At 42.0% G+C, this 24,679-nt stretch overlaps 1 protein-coding gene across 1 annotated transcript in view; it reads right to left on the minus strand.

Annotated features, from left to right (window-relative positions):
• The window catches only part of KDM4C (lysine demethylase 4C), a 563,556-nt gene that overhangs the window by 430,001 nt on the left and 108,876 nt on the right, over positions 1–24,679 (minus strand). The window contains exon 8 of the mRNA XM_075827279.1: positions 6,014–6,151. Within this exon, the coding sequence (XP_075683394.1) occupies positions 6,014–6,151 (138 nt within the window). The remainder of the gene's footprint in view (positions 1–6,013; positions 6,152–24,679) is intronic.

A 24,679-nucleotide genomic window follows, 5' to 3' on the forward strand; every position in this document is an offset into this window, starting at 1 on the left:
GGCTCTCAAGAGCTTCATTTAAATTATGAGGGGTAATATACGTGAAAAAATGTATGTGGGGCTCTTAAAGCATCCAGCTGAACACGTAAGCAACATAAACAATGGTTTTGAAGGCCAAATTATAGAGGAAAAGTGTAAAAGGTACAGCCTTGTTTGGGTTTTTTAAATTTAAAAGAAAGATGCTGGCATGGAGACAATATTCTCCATCAGATGTCTAGGAAAGAATCTGAATTTATAAACTAGATACTTTAAAATCCAAGAGGTTTAAATTGTGACATTGAACTGTTTGCGTTTTGATGATTACATAGTGCACTTTTTTAGAAGGAAACTTACACCGTTTAGTCAGAACATTAAAACCACCAGCATAATATTGTGTAGGTCCCCCTTGGGCCACCAAAACATTTCTGCCCAGTTAAAGCATGGACTCCACAAGACTTCTGAAGGTGTCCTGCAGTATCTGGCAGCAAATCTATTAAAAGGGGCTTTCCAGTGAAAATAAATTGATAGTCTATCCTCAGGATAGATCATCAATAGAGGAGCGGTGGGGGACAGACATCAGCACCCTCCGATGAGCCATTTTGAAGGGGCCGCTTCATTCCTGTCACTGCTCCGTACTGTGAAAAACGTTCACATACTTTGAACCGCCGCTACATGTGTGGTTGGCTATTATAGTATTGTGCAGTAAAGGGAATCAAGGGGAATCAGTCCCTTCAAAAAAGCTGATCGGCAGGATGGGGGTCGACAGCCAGGCACTTGCCAATCAGATACAAAGGATAGGCAATAAATTTCTTCTCACTGGAAAACCCCTAAAGTCCTGTGAGTTGTGAGACCGGACTTATTTTTCTAGTACATGCCTCCGATGCTTGATCGCGTTGAGATTTAGAGAATTTTGAGGCCAAGTCAACACTAAAATCTTTGGTATGTTCCTCAACCCATACCTCAGTTTTTTCCAGGGCATTGCGCGCTTTTAAAGGTAGACAATAGTGGGCATGTCACTGATTGGTCTGGGGCAACGCACCCCAAACACAGCACGACACCTTTTTATCCTTATGATTACCGTGTGCCCTGTTTCCAACATATCAACTTTAAGAACGGACTGTTCACTTGCTGCATAATATATTTCACCCCTTGCCATTGTAATTAGATAAATCAATGTTATGCACTTAACCTGTCAGTAATTTTAATGTTATGGCTGAATGGTGTATACTTGTACAAAGGAAGCCATGATGTATCCGCACACAAAGCACTGAGGGAAAGCTGGGGAAAACCTGGTATTTCCCACAGAAATCGAATCTACTGTTGAACGGAGGCATAGGCGGTTATCCGGCATAGGCTCATCTCTACATGAGATAAAACAACTTGTGTGTTGCCCAATCCTCAAATATAAATACCTTGTAGCAACATGAATAGTAATCAGTTTAGGTCTTGCAGTTTCTCAATAGATCCATCCATCAAATTTTTTTTATTTCAGGCATCATTGTGCCTAGAAATTTGCTGCTGGCACCTAACTTTTTGGGTGCTTTGAGATGAAAATACTTCTTGCCAGGGAGATAAACTAATCAAACTGGTTATGTAAATCATCGGCGACGTGCAAGTTCTCTTCCTTCAATCTAATTTGTTGCCCATATTTTCCATATTTTAGAGACATCACCAATATAAAAAAAAAGATCTGTAAAGTCAATTTAAAGGGACAGTGAAACTAACTATATAAACATTTACAATGTGGCAGGGACTACACTTTCCCCATGAGCACAGGAGACTTTGCAACCTTTTTCCAAAAAGGAAACAGTAAGGCCATGTTCACACGCAAACTCAAAAACTTCTGAAAATACGGAGCGGTTTTCAAGGGAAAACAGCTCCTGATTTTCAGACGTTTTTTAAGCATCTCGCGTTTTTCGCAGCGGTTTTTGGAGCGGTTTTTTTTTCTATAGAGTCAATGAAAAATGCCTCCAAAAATGGCTCAAGAATTGACATGCACTTATTTTTCGCGGCTGTTTTGAAAAACAGCCACGTAAAAAACGCCCCATCGGAACAGAACGCCGTATTTCCCATTGGAATAAAATCAATGGGCAGATGTTTGGAGGCGTTCTGCTTCCGATTTTTCAGCCGTTTTTTGGGTCGTTAACAGCCCGAAAATAGCCAGTGTGAACATGCCCTTCTAGGGAAGACTGGCTTTGCGTGTGGCTGTATTGCTGGCCAGGGTCTATTGCACCAAGTATTCTCTGCTTACAAGCTGAGAATGCAAATGGCAGCAATGCATCTTCCAGACGAAAGACTGGTTACATAAAGATGAAGAGTGAGACGTTCCTGCTGAACACAGGAGACTAATAGCTACAGTGCTACATGCAAGGCCCAGGTATATGGAAATAATCTGTCTCTCTCATCATGGTCAATATTATAACATTAGATGTCAAACTGTATTTACTAAGCGCATGTCTATGATACACTAGAAAAGCGCTCTTTTTTTGGATTACACCAAGAAAATAGTTTTTTTCAGTTTTCCATTCATAGCAATCATTTTGACCCATTGTAAACATATACTCAACATAGATCCAGTTTATTGTGTGCACGCCAAATTTTCTATGCGTATAATTGGGAAAACACAAGCGAAATTATTAAAAGATTCCTTATTCTAAACCGTAAATGGTCATGAATTATGGTAAATCCAATATAAATGAGTGGCACAAAAATAAATCTTGTGAAAGAGTAATCCCCCACCATTTAGCTCATGAAGGGTGGGGGGGGGGTACAGGCTCTCAATGAAGAGACCCAGTGGGTATATGGAGACTTATTTAAAAGGCAATGCTCCAGAGGAAAAAAGTATGAAAATTCTCCAAAACTGGAGTCTCCTTCAAAAGTAGACACCCCCATCTGTAAAAAGCACTGTTTTGGGGGATTTTACCCCACATTAGTGCAGAGCAGGGTACTGGTTGGGTGAATGAGATGCCTTAGACGCGCCCTCCAGCACTTAAAAGTGGAATTAAGACAGAATCATAGGAGTAGCAGATACGGTTGGACAAATAAACCATATTATCAATTTTCTACTAATGCATGCTTTATAGAGAATCATGAAGGACAAATAATCAACTTCATAAACATGATAAATACTAAATTTGAGCAAAGCATTTCGAATAAACATTTGAAGGAATTTTAGTATTTCCTATGTTATGCTACAACTATTATCATTAAGCATGCTGGAAAGAACTCTGTGCTTAACATATGAAAGTGCAGATTACAAAGTAAGAAAACAAGCTTGATTACAGCTCTCACCTCAGCCAGCGGAACAAAGCATTAGTAGTCAATGATTTCACCTTAGGGTCATATTGACAGCTTAAACTCAAGACTAGAGATTTTGCCAGCACTAGAATTTTTAATACGTTATTGAGTGGTATTATGTTTATGTCTACAATTAATCCACTGGAGTCCCTTCCAAAGTCACAGGAGAAGGGCAAAAGAAATCGGAGAATAAATAATATGGTGCTGGGCAAAAAGGGGACCTGCCCATAAAGGGCTCTTGGACATATATTAAATTCAAAACGAGAAAAGGACTCTAAAGAAAGTATAAAAAGGGAAGGCTTAAAGACAGTCACTTTCTTTCCAAATACTGTTTCTGGCTTAAATTGACACTAACTTTTCATACAATTTGCGCTAATCTAATAGTATACCTGATATCTAGCAACTTTGCAAATTAATTTGTTTAAAAAAAAAATGTTCTGTTTTATCCTTGCAAGGTCTGTATGAAGTTAATTCCACAAGGTTACTCCCTTCCTGTAATCTGCTGTCCAGCCCTGGTTGTCATGAAAATGTTATCTCTAATAGAGAGAAGAGACGGACTACAGGAAGTAGGAGTGTCTCCCGGCTCGCTCCTTGACTCTGCAAACAGAGCTCCTGGGACGCATGTAAGTGCTCTTCTTTGTACTACTTTCTCATGTAATTGTTGTAGTGGCTGCTTGCGCCGCTTTGCTAGGTTATAGCTATTTTCTGTTTATGCTAGGCAGCATTTGTGTCTCAATCTATTTCATACATACCTTCCTCTTTCTCTCCAGTGGATCGTTCTTACAATCTTCTTTACCACCATTTTTCTATTGCCTGCGATGTCCCTGCATTTCTCGGACTCCATGTGCACTTTGCCCTATGAGGTCTAATGTTTGCTGCAAGTATCTCTCAAGAATAACTAAAAAGCTGCATATAAGAGCTAATGAAGAGTTCTCACGTCACGCTAAAAATTTGGTTTTTTTGCCGTGAATTACAGCAAACCCAACCCATTTTGCCTGCGATTTAACATAAATTATTTCACATTAGAGAGCAGTACTAAGAAAATGTCACAGGAGTGATGAACAGTTTATATAAAAAGAGATTATTTGCTTGGAAGAGTGGGCACGAAAGTCCATACTGTACTGGAAGTTTTGCATATCAGTGGCACACCCCTTTCTATGGAAATAACAAAATATAGCGAGGCAGCTGAAACAGGGGGAATAGGAGGTAAAAAAGAATGCTGAAAGCACTAAAATGCAGATGGAAGATCATAACCTCATTGGGGACTGAGGAATATGACAATTTTGAACTTTTTGATGAAAACGAATACATAAAATTACCACAAATGAACCAGGCAAAAATAAAAGAAGTTGTTGCTCCTCTACTAGTCCTAGCATGTACAAGTGCATACATATATAGGTGCAGAAGTAGAATTCAAAGGGCCTCACAGCAAAGTCAGGAATGGGTCACTCCAAAGATCCAATCCCGTAATACGCTTGTGTGAATCAAACCTTAGCAGCAATCGATGATCACATCATATAGAAAATCTTTAACAGGAGATAAATTATTGTACCGGACTGGGCCCCATTAGACTTTGGCCCCAGACCAGTTGTATTTAATCCCATGTACGTACGTATTTGTGCAAGCAATGGACACACTAGCATAGTCCAAACCAACAAATCTACAAGACACTCAAGTGCAAAAATACATGTTCTTTCGCATTCACAAACCTCAATTATTTGTAAGTAAAATAAGAGTGAAGGTCACTTGAACTTTAAAAGGGTTCGCTAGTTATATTTCATAAAAACAAGACTTCATTGTCTGTAATTTAGCAAGACCTCAGGACAGTTTCCTTTTAGTATCATTTAGCATCTTTTTTTTTTTTTTTTAAGCCAATCCAGTAGAAAGAATGCTTAATTTTCATGTGGTCCAAGAATACTTCCAAGTAAACATACTTTTTATTTTTCTTTCCACAGGTTGGTAGGGAAGAACTGGCGATTCATACTGTATAATAGTTGTTATGCCTGTCCAAGGCTACAGGAGGGCTTTAACCCATTGGAAGAAATGGATTGCAAAAAAAAAGGTGTATCTTTTGAAAACTCTGGCAAAATTAACAATGAGTTCTGCTCTGGGGTCTGATGGGTACTAATCCAATCATGAAATGAGATCATGATTAGGATCTTTATTTAAAATAATGTGTCCCGGCTGGCAGACTTTAAATATATTTGAAACATCTGTGAATGTAGTTATAGCAATATACAAAATATAGTTACTATTTTCAATTGTTCTCTTAGGATGGGAAAATATGTTGTGGATTTTAGAATGATCCTTCAAAAACAGGTAAATCCAGTTCATGAATAATACAAGAGATACATACATCAGGCTATTAGAATAAACTAAAAGGTATAAATTAAGTTTAATCTATAGAAAGCAGAAAAAACAGGGCACAAAAAGAAACGTGAAAATGAATGTAAAGTAAAGAAGGGGTACAATATTGAGTATGAAACATTTCCCATGTAACAAGGCAGACATGTCCTAAGATCACCTTCCACGCCTGTCAATCTTCACGGGTATGACAAGGAGCAAGACTAGTTTCCCAAATAATATATTATTAGTCCACCAACCTGCAATCAGAAGAAGCTGCACAAAACACTAACAGACTGATATGCTGAGGTTTTAAACTTGTCATTTTACAATGCAGGTTTCATGCAGCACAGCAGGACCACAAACGTTTGTCTGAGGCAAATCATCTACTCACCAGTTTGGCTATTTTTCCGTAATCAATCCATCTGACTGTAGCAAAATTTGTTGATTCGGCACAGTTGAAACCATGATTGAAACCGGCATGATACCCATATGGGAAAGTGATCATAAATTCACCAGATTCTTGTGTAACCTGCAGGGGAGAATCAAAAAGCTAGATGAGTTGTGAAAAGAAGAAAAAAAAAAAAACAACAACATCTAACAGAGACATCAAAGCAGGAAAAGAGAGAATGCAGGAAATATGACCTGCTTGGAAATAAGAACCAGCACGGTGCTAACACTGCAAGAGAGTAAAACAGATCCAGACAGAAAATAATATATTTTTGATAAGCAAACACTCTCCCCCATGGCTGCCCAGGCCATATTGTAGGTCCTTTATTGCCAAGATAACATTATTTGTATACAGTGAATCCTGAAAAAGCAGTAAAAGTGAAGAAAGACGTAAAACTTTGTTAAAAGGCTATGTAAACCTCTGCAGCTTATTTTATTTTTTAATGAATGTGTTTAGTGTTTCTAGATAAAAATGTTATTCCGTTTTTGCAGCTTCTATGTATTCAATATAAATTATATGGATAAAAGTAATGGTACACACACCCCTTAATTTTGTAATTAGGTCTTTCATTCAGTTCCATTGCCACAGGTGTAAAAAATCCAGCAGCTAGTCATGCAGTCGCCTTTACTATCATTTGTGAAAGAATGGGTCGTTCTATATAGCTCAATGAATTCCAGCGTGGTACGGTCATAAGATGCCACCTTTGTAACAAGTCAGTTTGTGAAATTTCTTCCCTCCTAAATATTTCACAATCCACGGTGAGTGATATTATTGCAAAGTGGAAGAGTTTAGAAAACATAGCAACTCGGCCACGAAGTGGCAGACCTCGTAAAGTAACAGAAAGTAGTTGCCGAGTGCGGAGGCGCATAGTGCATAAAAGTCACCAACGCTTTGCGGACTCAATAACTGCAGAGTTCCAAACCTCCTCTGGCATTAACAGCACAAAAACTGTCCCCAGGGAACTTCATGGCATGGGTTTCCATGGCCAAGCAGCTGCATGCAAGTCTTACATCACCAAGCACAATACCAAGCGTTGGATGGAGTGGTGTAAAGCGCGCCGCCACTGGGCTCTGGAGCAGTGGAAACGTGTTCTGTGGAGTGATGAATCAGCCTTCTCTATCTGGCAGTCTGATGTACAAGTCTGGGTTTGGCAAATGCCAGGAGAACGTTACATGCCTGACTGCATTGTGCCAACTGTTAAGTTTGGTGAATGATGGATAATGCTATGAGGTTGTTCTTCAGGGGTGGCCTAGGCCCCTTAGTTCAAGTTAAAGGAAATCTTAATGCTTCAGCATACCAAGACATTTTGGACAATTGTATGCTTCCAACTTTGTGGGAAGAGTTTGGAGCGAGCCTTTTTTCTGTTCCATCATGACTGAGCCCCAGTGCACAAAGCAAGGTCCATAAAGACATGGTTGGGAGAGTTGGTGTGGAAGAACTTGAGTGGCTCGCACAGAGTCCTGACCTCAACCCCATCGAACACCTTTGGAATGAAGTAGAACGGAGATTACGAGCCAGGCCCTCTCATACAACATCTGTATATGACCTCACTAGAGATGAGCGAACCGGGACATCCGAACCCGGTTTCGGTCCGAACATCGCGAAAAGTTCGGTTCGCACGTTTTGACCGAACCCGGGCGGGCAGAAAAAACATTACAAAAATATTATACTAATCGGCAGCCACTTGTCTCTATCAATCACTGATAGAGAAGAGAGGCTGCTGATTAAAAATAAAATAAAAAGCATTTCATACGTACCCGGTCGTTGTCTTGGTGACGAGTCCCTCTTCTTCCTCCAGTCCGACCTTCTTTCCTGACGCGGCAGCCTGTGATTGGCTGCAGAGGCGGTCACGTGGGATGAAGCGTCATCCCTGGAGGCCGGCCTTCTGACATCATCCTGACGTGCGTGACCGCCACTACAGCCTGTGATTGGCTGCAGAGGCCGCTGCAGCCTGTGATTGGCTGCAGAGGCGGTCACGTGGGATGAAGCGTCATCCCTGGAGGCCGGCCTTCTGACGTCATCCTGACGTGCGTGACCGCTACTACAGCCTGTGATTGGCTGCAGCGGTGACATGGATGAAACGTCATCGCTGGAGGCCGGACAGGAGGAATGTAATTTCCGCGCGCCGAGCATGGTACTGTCAAGGTTGCTGAAAGAGTTAGTGCAGCCCATTAACTCTTTCAGCACCCTGGACAGTACCATGCTCGGCGCACGGAAATTACAGGTTCAGTCAGAACTAGTTTGGTCCGAATCGAACTTTTTCGTGAAATTCGGCGAACCAGCCGAACCGAACTTTTCATAAGTTCGCTCATCTCTAGACCTCACAAATGCTCTTCTGGATGAAAGGGCAAATATTCCCACAAGTATACTCTAAAATCTTGTTAAAAGCCTTCCCAGAAAACTTGAAGTTGCTTTAGCTGCACATGGAGAACCAACTCAATGTTAATGTCTCCGAATTTATAATGGGATGTCACAAAAGCTCCTGTAGGTGTCCTGATACTTTTGTGACTATAGTGTACATAGAAGCTGCATAACGCTACTGTAAGTAGAGTCAGTTAAATGGACTAACGGCTCGGCCGACAGCGACACCTGTGTGCCACTGACACACAATATAACCCTAATACCGATCAACTTAGATTTGATCGGTATTAAAGTTCTAATGTGTGTCAGAGGCAGCGTTATGCAGCTTCTATGTACAGTAGATATAATGAAACTGCAGCGCAAATACTAAATACATTTTTTTTAACCCCTTCCCGACATTTGGCGTATGGATAAGTCATGAAAAGCCAGTGCTTCCCGCATTTTGCCGTATCCATACGCCAAATGCATGGCACCGGCTCAGAAGCAGAGTCGGTGACATCATAGCCTGATGTCAGCGGTGTATTACAGCTGACATCCGACTGTAATGGCAGGGACCAAAAATTATCTTCGAGGAGCTGAGCCAGCGTCATCAATGGTGGATGTCAGCTGTATGTTACAGCTGACAACCACCTGTAACGGCAGGAACCAGAGATAGCTCAGATTCCTACCATTAACCCCTTAGATGCAGCGATCACTGCATCTTAGAGGTTGCTAGCAGATCGGCAGCCCTGCCATGCAAACAGGGCTGCCGTCTGCTGCTACGACAATAAGAGGCCTAACAATGGCCTCCTGCTCTGCCATTACGGAAGCTGATTAGGCCCCGCCAGGAGACGAAGCCTAATCGGCTTGCGGTCAGTGAATGACTGACAGATCTAATACATTTCACTAGGTAGTGCAATATATTAGAAAAAACAAAAAATCAGTCAGTTAGACCTTGAAGTCCCCTAGTGGGAATTGTAAAAATAAAAAGTGTAAAAAAAAGTTTTAAAACATATAAAAGTTTACAGTAATAAAATCGAACACAATCGCCCTTTATCCCTTATCAAGTCCTTTATTATTGGAAAAAAAATTCAGGTTTTTGGTCACTTTGCCCTACAAATATTGAAATAAAAAGTCATCAAAAAGTGGCATGTATCCAAAAATGGTACCTATATAAACTATAGCATGTCTCGCAAAAAACAAGCCCTCATACAGTTTCGTCGACGAAAAAATTAAAACGTTATGGTTCCCACAACTTGGCGACAGAAAAAATACATTCGTTTTACAAAAGTAATAAAAAAGTGCTTTAAATTAGGTATCGCCGGAATCGTACTGACCCGCAGAATAGAGTTAACACGTAGTTTATAATGCATAGTGAACGCTGTATAAGAAAATAACTAAAAAAAACTATGCCAGAATTGCTGTTTTTTGGTCACCTTGCCTCACAGAAAACAGGATAAAAACTGATAAAAAAGTCGCATGTACCCCAAAATGGTACCAATAAAAACTATAGCTCGTCCCACATAAAATAAACAGCCCTCATACCACTACGTCTATGAAAAAATAAAACTAGTTAAGGCTCCAATAAGTCAAGAAATAAAAAAATATGCAGTTGTGCAGGCCCAAGGGGAACATTTCTTCTGTTTCAAGAGGCGAATTATCAAGGCCCTAAAATTAGGGAACCAGGAAGGGGAGGGCCCAAACACATCTGCTGGAAGCAAGGGTGCTCGTATTATACCAGGACAACACTTCCCAGCAAAATTCCCCAAACTGCAAAGGTGCGGAGTGTGGACTAAAAGGGGGACAAGGAAGGACACTTATCAGTGCGTCACCGGCCTCTGCAGAGAGGATTGTGTCACAGCGTAACACACATCTATGGATCATTTTACGTTTTTTTAATAACCCAATTATTAAACCACTTGACTATGCCCCTGATGTACTCTGCCCAGCTTGCATATGCCCCACATTATAAACGGAAATACCAGCAATACTCAAAAAACCTACTACCAAGCAAATCCACGCTCCAAAAGCCAAATGGCGCTCCCTCCCCTCTGAACCCTACAGCGTGCCCAAAAAGCAGTTTACTTCCACATATATGGCATCTCCATACCCGGGAGAACCCTTTTAACAATTTTTGGGGTGTGTCTCCCCAGTGGCGCAAGCTGGGCAAAACATATTTGCCACTGAAATAGCATATCTAGGGAAAATTTTTAATTTTTACTTTGCACCATTTGCAGCGCAATCATTCATCGAAAAGTCCTGTAGGGTGAAAATGCTCACTACACCCCTTAATAAATGCCTAGAGGGGTGCACTTCTCAGGGGTTTCTTTTCTTATTTCACATCAGAGCTCCAGCAATTGTGAACCAATACTTTGTAAATCACCAAATTAGGCCTCAATTTTACATGGTACTCTTTCAAACCTGAGCCCTGTCAAATGTCCAGGCAAAAGATTAGGGCCACATGTAGGGTGTTTCTAAAATCGAGAAACACAGCATAATAATTAGAGAGCGGTCTTGTTATGGTGGCACAAGCTGGGAACCACAGATTGGCAGATCTATGGAAAAAAATCCCATTTTCACTCTGCAACACTAATTTCTGAAAAACACCTGCGGGTTTAACATGCTCACTACACCCCTAGGTGAATACCTTGAGGGGTGTAATTTGGTCACTTCTGCGGGGTTTCCACTGTTTTTGTCCCAGAGGGGCTTTGCAAATGCAACATAGCGCCCAGAAACCAATCCAGCAAAATCTGCACTCCAAAAGCCAAATGGAGCTCCTTCCCTTCTGAGCCCTGCTGTGTGCCCAAACAGCAGTTTACGACCACATATGGGGTATTGCCGTACTATGGAGAATTTGCTTTACAAATGTTGTTGTGCTTTTTTTCCTTTATTTGAGAAAATGAAACATTTTGAGCTAAAGCTAAGACTTATTGAAGAAAAGGGAGTTTTTATTTTCACTGCCCAATTCTAATAGATTATATGAAACACCTGTGGGGTCAAAGTGCTCACTACACCCCTAGATGAATTCCTCAAGGGGTGTAGTTTCCTACATGGAGTAACTTTTTGGGCGTTTTCACAGTTTTGTCCCCTCAGGAGCTTTGCAAATGTGTCATGGCCTCCGCAAATCATTCCTGCTATATGTAATCTCCAAAAGCCAAATAGCGCTCTTTCCCTTCTAAGGGTTTGTTCACATGCAGTAGCAAAATACGTCTGAAAATCAGACGTTTTTGTTTTTTTAACAACTCGCGTTTTTCAATGGAGTCAATGAAAAACTGCTCCAATTACATCCCAAGAAGTGACATGCACTTCTTTGAGGCGGGCGTCTTTTTACGCGCCGTCTTTTGACAGCGGCGCGTAAAAAAAAAAGGCCGTCTGGACAGAACACTGTAAGACCCATTGAATTCAATAGGCAGATGTTTGCAGACGGTTTGGAGCCGTTTTTTTGGCCGTAATTCGAGGCGTAAAACACCTGAATTACGTCCGTAAATAGGGCGTGTGAACATACCCTAAGCCCTGCCGTGTGTCCAAACAACCATTTATGACCACACATGGGATATGGTTTTACTCTGGAGAAATTACTTTACAAATTTTGCTGCTTTTCCCCCTTTATTCCTTGTGGAAATTTTTTTATTTTTTTATTTTTATGGCCTACTTCCAATCATTTCTGCAATAAACCTGTGGGGTCAAAATGCTCACTATACCCCTACATAATTTCCTCGAGGTGTGTAGTTTCCCAAATGGGGTCACTTTTGGGGGATTTCCACGGTTTTGGCTCCGCAAGAGCCTTTCAAACCGGACATGGTGCCTAAAATATATTCTAATAAAACGAAGACCTCAAAATCCTCTATCCCCCCATGGATAAAGTGGTGCTGAAAAGATAATTTCCCTAAGAAATCAGAAGTGCAGTGATAGAGTAGCATACTGAACAGGCACAGATTTGCCAGGATCGTCCTGGTTGTTTAAGGGAAATCTTGGCAAATAATTGTTCTGTGCAGTATCCTACAAATGTTAGGGTGGCAGTTTTAGTAACTTATATTTATACTCACCTCTTCTCGCTTCGGAATGATCTGCTGCAGGCCCGGCTTCTCTTCTTGTCGCAGCGCATCACAACCTGGTCTGGTAGGGGGTCTGTTGGTTTTTTATGGATCTGCAGTCTACATTAATGAAGAGGTCCGGTGCTTGCAAGAATTAAGTGTTCTGGTTTGGGTTAAATTAATTAAAGGGTCTGCATTAAATAAGAGGTCTGGGATCTACATTAATTAAGGTGTCTGGACTGGGGTCTAAATAGATTTGTGTTGCTTTTGAGGCTGGGGATGGCTGCAGAAGCGAGGGGCCAAAGATGTCTCGGCAGAAAGCTTTGCAGTGGTCAGGAATATTTGTCATAGCGGTCTGGGCTCAATGGAGTAGAAAAGGAAAAAGAGAGCATCTGCAATGAGAGAAGACGTCACCTGTGAGTCACTAGATTAATAGAGGAGCTGCCACCTTTCCTGACAGGACTGTTTCAGTAAATACTTGTACTCCCCATGAGATACTCTGTGCTATGACGTTATTCTGTTATTCCTCCTGAAAATTCATGAATAAGGCCTTGTCTTAGGGCTGGGCAATTAATAAAAAATAACCGAAACTCAGCGCAAATAACAGACGTCATCTTGCACATTTAGTTTTTTTATCAATTTATTTCCCCTGGTTTAAAACTATCTACATTTTCATGATGCAGATAAAGTTGAATCTAATGGTAGAGTAGGGGGGCATAAGGTCCCTGCTCTACCATTCGCTATGTATCGCCGGACACGAGGCAGTGACATCACCGCGCCTGTCTGTGCCAAGCCGCACAGATTAGAGGAGTAGAGGGATCTCCTCCACTCGTCGTTGGAACGGGATTAGGTGCGTATGTAGATTATTATTTTTTATTAGGCTCTATTGGGGCTGTGTGGGGGCAGCTATGGGGGCATTATATCCAATGGAGGGCACCTATAGGGGCATTCTACTGTGTGGGAGTAGCTATGGGTGCAATATACTGTGTGGGGGGCAGTGTCAGGGGATAAATATTAATTCAATGACGTACCATGCAAATAGGGGACATGGAATGCAAAAAAGGGTGTGGCCTAAATAATCATTCATTAATCGTAATCGAGGTTACATGTTCAATTAATTGTGATTTTGGTCATAATCGCCCAGCCCTACATCATCACTTTTTGTGACACAACCAACTGATTTTAACTATGGACCTACATCTTGTGGATGGCAACTGGTCCCTCGATATTTAAAATGACAATGGAGTGTAAGACCAGGGGCGTAGCTGGGGGGGGGCAGGCGGGGCATGTGCCCCAGGTGCAACTTAGAGGGGGGTGCCAGCGCCACCCCCTCCTGCACTATAATTATACCTGCGTCTATAGGACACAGGAACAATAAGAATCAATGAATGGCCGAGTAGGGCCATTCAGCGCCTTTCTACGAGTGAAGTGGCGCAATACTTTGCGCCACTTGCATCATTGAAAGGCGCCGATTGACAGGGAAGCATTCAAACCCAGGAGACCTGCGCAGAAGAGAGCAGGTCTCCATTGCTGCCGGACGGCGTGGGAACGAGATTAAGGCGAGTTTGAATAGTATGTTATTTTATCGTAATAAAAAAAAAAAAGTGTGTGGCATTATCCACGGGGGTGGCTCTATCTACAGGGGGGGGCATATGTGGAGCACTATATACAGGGGGGGCTATATACAGGGGTGGGCTATCTGTGGAGCACTATATACAGGGGTGGGCTATATCTATAGGGGAGCTATTTACAGGGTTGGGCTAGATGTGGAGCACTATATACAGGGGTGGGCTATGTCACGATCACAGGGTATGTGGACCCAATAGGCCGCTCCGCTGTAGCGGAGAGGCAGCTGACCAGGTCTCAGTCTATACGAAAGTCTACAGCAGTTCGTAACACTCGGGTACCTGAACTAGTCCAGACAGTGGCTTTGGCTTCAGCACGGATGGAGGTCGGTGCAGCAGGTTCCACCAGACATGGCGGGCAGTACAAGATGTGGCAGAAGACACTGGGCGTGGCAAACGACAGCAGGTGAAGTAGGACACGACTCCAACACTAGTAGGCACAGGAACAAGGACACAGAACGGGATACAGGAACAAGTAACACGGCACAGGTAACAACTAGAACGGGAAACACTAATGGAACATTTGCAAGACAGACTTGGGATAAACTAACAACGCTCAGACAAGGATCGGAAGGGCTGGGGCCTTCTTATAAACCAGGAAATCATGTGGGTTGATGATGATGATTTTCATGTGCGCTTGCTGGCCCTTTAGGAGCGGGCACGAGCATGCGCGCGCACACTACGGGACACATCGGACCGGAGCGGAAGTGAGCGCTGGCGTCTCCTAGGAAGGAGATGGGGGCCAGCGCTCACAGATTCATGGCTGCGGGCGTCGGGAGGTGAACCCGACGGCCCGTGGCCATGGACGCTACAGGCTATATCTACAGGGGGGATATATACAGGGGTGGGCTATCTGTGGAGCACTATAGGGGGAGCTATATGCGGGACACCATATACAGGGGGCTCTATAGCATGCACTAACAACAGGTAGAGTACCCCTTGAGAAAGCGGACGACGAAACGCGCGTCGGGGGTGTCTAGTGTGGCGATACTTTTTTGTGGGACAGATCATGCAGTCTACGGGTTGGTACAGCTCTCTGAGCCCTTGACTCTAGGCTCTCCCTTATGTTTCCTATGCAGTGTTAGTGAATTATTTACTGCTATATCTCTGAATTGGTGTGATGTGCCTTGGTTAGGTGTATATGACAATCAAGTTTTTTTGTCTCATCTATACTGCTTATGCTATACCCTCTTTTTGGATTGAGATGTCTGTACCTTACCACATCACATGATGTTTACATTTTATTAGCATGTTATGTATATATGTCCCTGTTGTATCTCCACGCTATTCTTTTATTGCTTGTATCATTGTTTTTATCTTTTGATGGCCAATATACTGTTGTGTATTTCAATAAAGTCTTTTTATATTTTCATGGTACAAATTGTGTGCTGTATGTCATTTATCCAGTTGTGGATATACTATATGACTTCACATCTCGTGATAGTTATTTAAATTTTGTATTTTTTGATTTGTGTGGACGCATAATAATTATTTTGGTGAAAGCCCATGGTCTATACTTGAATAGGTATTTACTATCTACAGGGGGCTCTATGACAGGCACTATCTACAGGGGGCACAGTGTGTGTGTTTGGGAAACTGTGTATGGTGCCATTATATTTAGGGGCGTAGTGTGTGGTATTTATCTTTGTTTATAAGTGTAGAAATGTTGGAAAAGTGAGAAGCTAAAGACATCTGAGGGGCAGCCTACAGAAATGGGCTGTGACCGGGAGAAGTCATCATAGAGGTCTGGACCGGATGGAGAAAAATAACTAGAACCTGGGACGTCACCGGTGAGTCACTTAATGTAAATGTTTATTCTGCCTCTAATCAGTACTGTAGTCACTGTATGATCTGCAGCGAGATGATGGGTGGTATGATTATATGATTTGATTTCCTTTTTGTGAAACAGCAACTCCCAGCATATCTTTATTGTGCAAACCTATACGTCAGGGGTTGCACTAAATTTAGCTGTATTTGTGCTGGTGCTGTATATATGCAATGAGCTTGGTTCTGGGGCTGTATTTATGTACTGAGCACCTATTCTGGTGTTGTGTATAGAACTATATTGCTTGTAAAATGTACAAATGTTTTTATGCTCGAGTTACATAAAAAGAAATGTGGAATTGAAATGACACGTCGATTGGTAGAGAAAACAAACATGCCGAGGGGGAAGGAGATGTCGGAAAAGAGGTTGGGGGGTGGGGGTGCCAAACTGAATCTGCCAAACTAGATTCTGGAGATGTGACGTTGATCCAGGGATTTATTGTGATTGAAATATTTTTCAAATCATGGAGGAATTTTTCACTTAAATGAGGCAATTGGCATCAACCTCATTAGAATTATAGGTTGGACTTTATGGACCTGTGACTTTTTCAACCTTTTCAACTATGTAACCAGATGACCGATATATTTATTAAACCCTCGGACAAAAGGCAATTTGGTAATCTGGCCGACAAAGTTGTATATGAGGAGGCCTCTAGACAATTAGGACACTTGAGGTGTTATAAGAATTTAATACGTTGCTTTATGAAATTTAAATGAGAGTGGAGAAAGAAGTCATTAACCCCTTCCCGACATTTGACGTAAATGTACGTCATGGAAAGCATTGACTTCCCGCAAAATGGCGTACATTTACGTCAAATGTTTGGCACCGGCTCAGAAGCTGAGTCGGTGCCATCATCGTCGGATCTCAGCTGTATCTTACAGCTGACATCCGACTGTAACGGCGGGGACCGAAATTAGCTTCGATCCCCGCCATTAACCCCTTAAGTGCAGCGCTCAAACGCGATCGCTGCACTTAAGGTTTTTGCAGCTCATCGGAGCCCCAGCAATGAAATTGCCGGGGTTCCGGTGGCTGCAATGGCAACCGGAGGCCTAATACTGGCCTCCCGGTCTGCCTAGCACCGAAGCCGGTCAAGATCCGCCCGGCGGCGGAGCCTGATCGGCTTCCGTAGCTGCCGGCAAGATGGCGCCGGGTCAGGAGCTGATCCGGCGTCATCAGCGGTGGAGGTCAGCTGTACTGTACAGCTGACATCCACCTGTAACGGCAGGAACCGGAGCTAGCTCCGATCCCTGCCATTAACCCCTTCGATGCAGCAATCGAAAGCGATTGCTGCATCGTAGCGGTTACTAGCAGATCGCCAGCCCTGAGAGGCAATCGGGACTGGCGACTGCTGTTATGGCAACAGGAGACACAATGGTCTCCTGCTCTGCCATTACGGAAGCCGATTTAGGCCCCGACGGAGGCGAAGCCTAATCGGCTTGCTGTCAGTGAATGACTGACAGATCTAATACATTGCACTACATAGGTAGTGCAATGTATTAGAAAAAAAAAAATCTGACCGTTGGACCTTCAAGTCCCCTAGTGGGACTTGAAGAAAAGTGTAAAAAAAGTATAAAAAAGTGTAAAAAAAAGTGCAAAAAATAAAAGTTTGAAAACAATAAAAGTTTCAAGTAATCAAATAAAACACAATCCCCCTTTTACTCTTATCAAGTCCTTTATTATTGAAAAATAATAATAAACCATATGTATTTGGTATCGCCGCGACCGTAACGACCTGAGGTATCAAAATATTATATTATTTATTGCACGCGGTGAACAGCGTAAAAAAAAACGTAAAAAACTTTACCAGAGTTTCTGTTTTTTGGTCACTTTGCCCTACAAATATTAGAATAAAAAGTGATCAAAAAGTCGCACGTATCCAAAAATGGTACCTATAATAACTATAGCTCGTCCCGCAAAAAACAAGCCCTCATACTCCTCCGTCGACAAAAAAATTAAAAAGTTATGGTTCTCTCAACTTGGCAACAGAAAAGATACATTTTTACAAAAGTAATTTTATTGTGCAAAAAGTTGTAAAACATAAAAAAGTGCTATAAATTAGGTATCGCCAGAATCGTACTGACCCGCAGAATAAAGTTAACATGTAATTTATAACGCATGGTGAACGCTGTATAAAAAAAAACGAAAAAAGCTGTGCCAGAATTGCGTTTTTTTGTTTACCTGGCATCCCAAAAAATAGGATAAAAGGTGATCAAAAAGTCACATGTACCCCAAAATGGTACCAATAATAACTACAGCTCGTCCCGCAACAAACCAGCCCTCATACCGCTACGTCTATGAAAAATAAAATTAGTTATGGCTCCAATAAGTCAGGAAATAAAAAAATATGCAGTTGTGCCCGAGGGGAACATTTCTTCTGTTTCAAGAGGCGATTTATCAAGGACCTAAAATTAGGGAACCAGGAAGGGGAGAGCCCAAACATATCCGCTGGAAGAGACGGTGCCCGTATTATACCAGGACAACACTTTCCCAGCAAAATTCCCCAAACTACAAAAGGTGCGGAGTGTGGACCAAAAGGGGGATAAGAAATGACACCATTTATCAGTGCGACACTGGCCTGTGCGGAAAGGATTGCTTCACAGCGTAACACACATCTATGGATTATTATTATTTTTTTATACCACCTGACTATGCCCCTTATATACTCCACCCCGCTTACATGTACCCCCACATTATAAAACACCAGCAATACTCAAACAAATATAGTACCAAGCAAAATACGCTCTCCAAAAGCCAAATGGTGCTCCCTCGGCTCTGAACCCTACAGCGTCCCCAAACAGCAGTTTCCTTCAACATATATGGCATCGTCATACCCGGGAGAACCCTTTTAACAATTTTTGGGGTGTGTGTCTCCAGCGTCATAAGCTGGGCATGACATATTTGCCACTGAATGGCATATCTAGGGAAAAATATAAATTTTTAATTTGCACCATCCGCAGCGCATTCATTTATGGAAAAGACCTGTGGGGTGAAAATGCTACTACACCCCTTAATAAATGCCTTGAGGGGTGCAGTTTCCATAGTGGGGTTCACTTATCAGGGGTTTCTTTTTATTATTTCACATCAGAGCCTCTGCAGTTGTGAACCAATACTTTGTAAATCGCCAAATTAGGCCTCCACTCCGCATGGTACTCTTCACTTCTGAGCCCTGTCATATGTCCAGACAAAAGATTAGGGCCACATGTAGGGTGTTTCGAAAACCGGGAAACACTGCATAATAATTAGAGAGCTGTCTTGTTATGGTGGCACAAGCCGGGCACCACATATTGGCATATCTATGGAAAAAAATCCCATTTTCACTCTGCAACATCGAGTGAACACTAATTTCTACAAAACACCTGCAGGGTTAAAATGCTTACTACACCCCTTGGTAAATGCATTGAGGGGTGTAATTTCCAAAATGGGGTCACTTCTGGGGGGGTTTCCACTGTTTTGGGCCCACAGGCGCCCAGAAACCAATCCAGCAACATCTGCACTCCAAATGGCGCTCCTTCCCTTCTGAGCCCTGCCGTTTGCCCAAACAGCAGTTTATGACCACATATGGGGTACTGCCGTACTCGGGAGAAATTGCTTTACAAATGTTGGGGTTCTTTTTTTCCTTTATTTGTTGAGAAAATGAAAAAATTTGCGCTAAAGCTACGTCTTATTGAAGAAAAAGGACGGTTTTTTTTTCACTGCCTAATTCTAATAAATTCTATGAAACATCTGTGGGGTCAAAATGCTCACTACACCCCTAGATGAATTCCTCAAGAGGTGTAGTTTCCTAAATGGAGTCCCTTTTTGGGCGTTTTCATTGTTTTGTCCCCTCAGGGGCTTTGCAAATGTGACCTGGCCTCCGCAAATCATTCCTGCTTAATGTGATCTCAAAAAGCCAAATAGTGCTCTTTCCCCTCTCAGCCTCGCCGTGTGTCCAAACAGCCGTTTATTACCACATGTGGGGTATTGTTTTACTCGGGAGAAATTTCTTTACAAATTTTATGGTGCTTTTTCTCCTTTAGTCCTTGTGGAAATGAAAAAAAATTAGCTAAACCTACATTTTATTTGAAAAAAATGTAGATTTTCATTTTCACAGCCTACTTGCAAAAATTTCTGCAAAAAAACCTGTGGGGTCAAAATGCTCACTATACCCCTAGATAATTTCCTCAAGGGGTATAGTTTCCAAAATGGGGTCACTTGTTGGGGGTTTCCACTGTTTTGTCACCTCAGGGGCTTTGTAAATGTGACATGGCCTCCGCAAACCATTCCTGCTAAATGTGAACTCCAAAAGCCAAATAGCGCTCTTTCCCTTCTCAGCCCTGCCGTGTCTCCAAACAACCGTTTATTACCACATGTGAGGTATTGTTTTACTCGGGAGAAATTTTCTACTTTAGTCCTTGTGGAAATGAGAAAAAAAATCGCTAAACCTACATTTTCTTTGAAGAAATGTTGATTTTAATTTTTACGGCCTACTTCCAATAATTTCTGTAAAAAACCTGTGTGGTCAAAATGCTCACTACACCCCTAGATAATTTCCTTGAGATGTCTAGTTTCCCAGATGGGGTCACTTTTGGGGGATTTTTACGGTTTTGTCACTGCAAGAGCCCTTCAAACCTGACATGGTGCCTAAAATATATTCTAACAAAAATAAGGCCCCAAAATCCACTAGGTGCTCCTTTGCTTCTGAGGCCGGTGCTTCATTCCAGTAGCACGCTACGGCCACATGTGGGATATTTCCTAAAACTACAGAAACTGGGCAACAAATATTGAGTTGCATTTCTCTGGTAAAACCTTCTGTGTTATAAAAAAAATTGTATTAAAAATTTATTTCTGCAGAAAAATATGAAATTTGTAAATTTCACCTCTACTTTGCTTTAATTCCTGTGAAATGTGTAAAGGGTTAAGACATTTTCTAAATGCTGTTTTGAATACTTTGAGGGGTGAAGTTTTTAAAATGGGGTGACTTTTTGGGGGTTTCTAATATATAAGGCCCTCAAAACCACTTCACAACTGAACTGGCCCCTGTAAAAATAGCCTTTTGAAATTTTCTTAAAATTGTGAGAAATTGCTGCTAAAGTTCTAAGCCTTGTGAGGTCATAGAAAAATAAAAGGATGTTCAAAAACCGATGCCAATCTAAAGTAGACATATGGGTGATGTTAATTAGCAACAATTTTGTGTGGTATAACTGCCTGTCTTACAAGCAGATACATTTAAATTGAGAAAAATGCTAATTTTTGCAATTTTTCGCTAATTTTTGGTGTTTTTCACAATTAAATACTGAACATATCGAGCAAATTTTGCCAGTAACATAAAGTCCAATGTGTCACGAGAAAACAATCTCAGAATCGCTTGGATAGGTGAAAGCATTCCGGAGTTATTACCACATAAAGTGACACGTCAGATTTGAAAAATGAGGCTCTGTCAGGAAGGTCAAAAGTGGCTAAAGAGGGAAGGTTTTAAACAACCTCCATACCAAAGAACCAACTGTAGCAATTTTTTTCATGTTGAATGAAGTGCACAAACATGCAACTAACAATCCCAGACACCCTATTGTGTTAAGTTTAAAGAATTTGTGAGAAATTGTATGCAAATATCCTGATCATTTTTGCGTCCCTTAGTTAAAACGCTACCATCACACTTTAAGAACACGAATGATGTGCTATTGAAAATGGAAGGATTGCAACTTGAGTCAACCAATCTAAAAATAACTTGGATTTAACCGGTTAAGGACTAGGCTGTTTTACAGCTAAATGACCAGAGCAAATTTCACAATTTTGCTATGCGCTTCTTTAGAGGACTATAACTCTGCAGGTGAATAAAGTTCATCTTTGAATTTTACACTCTTTTTAAAGGACAGATAGGGCTTTGTTTTAGTGGCATTTGTCAGTATATATCATTTTTATTTTTTCCTCTAAAGTGGGCAAAATTGGAAAAAAATGCAAGAATTTAGCAATTGCGTCAGTTTATGCTAGCATTTTTCACACACAGTATGGACCACGGACAAAATTAATCTCCTTTCACATTCTTCCACTTCTCCCATGCATGGGGATACCAAATATGTGTGCCTTATTCACTGTGCGGGCATGTGCCAGGGCTTGGCATAAAAGGAGGCTTTTTGGCCTTTTCGGTCCAGGAATTTTGCATTTGATTTTATAGCAGCATACGGTTTTCTTGGGGGCGTAATGCTGCTGAAACATTAGAAACACCCCATGAATGACTTCATTCACACAAGTAGACCCCACAAGGTTTCCTTCAAGGGGTTTATCATATTTTTAGCAAGTCCAGTTTTCTTCTGAAAGTTTCTTGAATAAGATGGAACAAAATAAAATTAGCATTTTTTTAGCAAATGCGTCAGTTTATGCTAGCATTTTTCACACATAGTATAGACCACGGACAAAATTAATCTCCTTTCACATTCTTCCACTTCTCCTGTGCATGGGGATACCAAATATGTGGGCCTTATTATCACATAGAGATGTAGGGGGGCGGACGATAGAAGAAGCTTATTTCACAAATCTCTTTTTTTCAAAGCTGGTTTTACAAAACTCAATAGAGTTTCTAGAACAAAATATTAATCTAGGGGCATAATGGGAATTTATTTTTGGGGGTTTTCTAAAATAAGAAATTGAAGAATTATGCAAATGGAGCTCTCCAGCAGATGAACTTTAGAAAACATGCAAACATGACATCCACCCCCCACCCATTCCCTCCCTCACCCTTGGAGTAAAATCAGGGGAAAAATAAAAATGTAATGTAGGGCAAATATATTTTCAACTAATTAACTAAAATCTAATAATGCAGAACAGTGTGGTATTTTTTTTAAAACATGGCTCAATGCACAGGCCTGGTTGTGAGGGACATGAGGGACAGAAATATCGGGAATCTTTGCGGTGCCCGTCTTTTCTGCAGACGCGGCACCTTTTCTGGGGGTTGCTTCTGGTTGGTGTTGGGGGAATCCGACTGATGAAGTGTCTTTCAATCAGTCGAGTGACATCCTCAGACTGGGGGCATTCTCTGGTGTCCTGAACATCAAATATGAGGCCTTCAATAATTTTCTCTTGGAAATCCAGGTATGTGTCTCTGCCTCTGTTTTTTTTTTGTAGAGCACAAATTAATTGTAGATGGCCACCTGTAACAAATAAATGGCCACTTTTTTGTACCAGGTTTTTGTTTTTCGCTTCACTAAATAGGGCTGTAAAACCTGGTCGCTTAAATCCACCCCACCCCCCCCCCCCCACCCCACGTACTTGTTATATTCGGACACGCTCACTTGCTTGTGCTTGTCCGATGTTGCCCCTCTTTCCCTCACTGTTCCTGCGGTATGAATCGTGCTCAGCACATACACGTCTTTTCGATCCCTGTACTTGACCGCCAGCAATTCCTCAGATGCATAAGCACATGAGTCCCCCTTTATCATGCGCTTCCCCACTAATTGCTGTGGAAAACCAATTCTGTTTTTGGTACCACATGCCCCAGTCCTTGCAGCATGCAAATGCCTAAACAGGGGCACACTCAAATAAAAATTATCACAGTACAGGTGGTACCCCTTGTGAAGCAGAGGCTGCATTATCTCCCACACAATCTTACTGCTGGTGGAAAGATCAGGGGGGCATCCAGGAACATTTATTGAGCGGTCCCACCCTTCATAAATCCTGAAGGCGGTGGTATATCCTGACCCGCTTTCGCACAGTTTATAAAGCTTAACGCCATATCTTGCCCTTTTGGAAGGTAGATATTGGCGAAAGCTAAGTCTTCCATGGAAGTTGAGGAGGGATTCGTCTACGCTTACATTCTGCTCAGGGGTGTAGAGTTGCAGGAATAAATTATTGAGGGAATCAGTGGTTTTATTTTGAACAACCGATCCCGGGTTGCATCGGTACTTGGGGGGGGGGGGGCCTGTGCGTTGTCGTTGAAGTGGAGGAACCTCATTATTGCCTCATAACGAGACCTGGGCATTACTGCAGAATATACTGGGGTGGCTTGGTCGGGTCTTGTTGACCAGTAAGACCTAATGGAGGGCTTTTTGACAATACCCATATTTAGGCCCCAAATTTTTTTTAATTTCCTGCAAATTGGTGGGCGTCCGATCGCATGCACACTGTATTATACGTAGAAATGCATGTGATCGCTGTGATTGGTTGTCGCAGCCATCACATGTTCAGGGGCCAAAAGATTGGCCCCCGACATTCTGCCCAGTGCCCATGGCTGTTAGAAACCACAGAGCTGTGTGCACGCGATCGCGGACTTCAGAGACCCTGACCGCTGGACGTAAAAATACAGCCAGCAGTCGGGAACCTGTTAAAGAGGCTCTGTCACCACACTATAAGTGGCCTATATTGTGCATGATGTGATCGGCGCTGTAATGTAGATTACAGCAGTGTTTTTAGTTTAGAAAAATGATCATTTTTGACAGTGTTATGACCTATATTAGCATTATGCTAATGTGTATCTCATTGGACAACTGGGGGTGTTTTACTATATGGCCAAGTGGGCGTTGTGGAGAGAAGTGGATGGCGCTGACCAATCAGTGACCAATCAGCATCATACACCTCTCCATTCATTTATACAGCACATTGCACATAGCGATATAGCTATATCGCTATGTGCAGTCACATAAACACACTATAACATTACTGCAGTGTCCTGACAATGAATGAATATACATTACCTCCAGCCAGGACGTGGTGTGTACTCAGAATCCTGACCACTTCTGTAGCGTCTGTGTGAGACTGCAGCACAGCACAGCGAGATCTCGCTGTAAATGACAGTTTACAGCGTAATCTTGCGAGA

This window comes from Rhinoderma darwinii, chromosome 1 (assembly GCF_050947455.1).
Source record: "Rhinoderma darwinii isolate aRhiDar2 chromosome 1, aRhiDar2.hap1, whole genome shotgun sequence".
Lineage (NCBI taxonomy): Eukaryota > Metazoa > Chordata > Amphibia > Anura > Rhinodermatidae > Rhinoderma > Rhinoderma darwinii.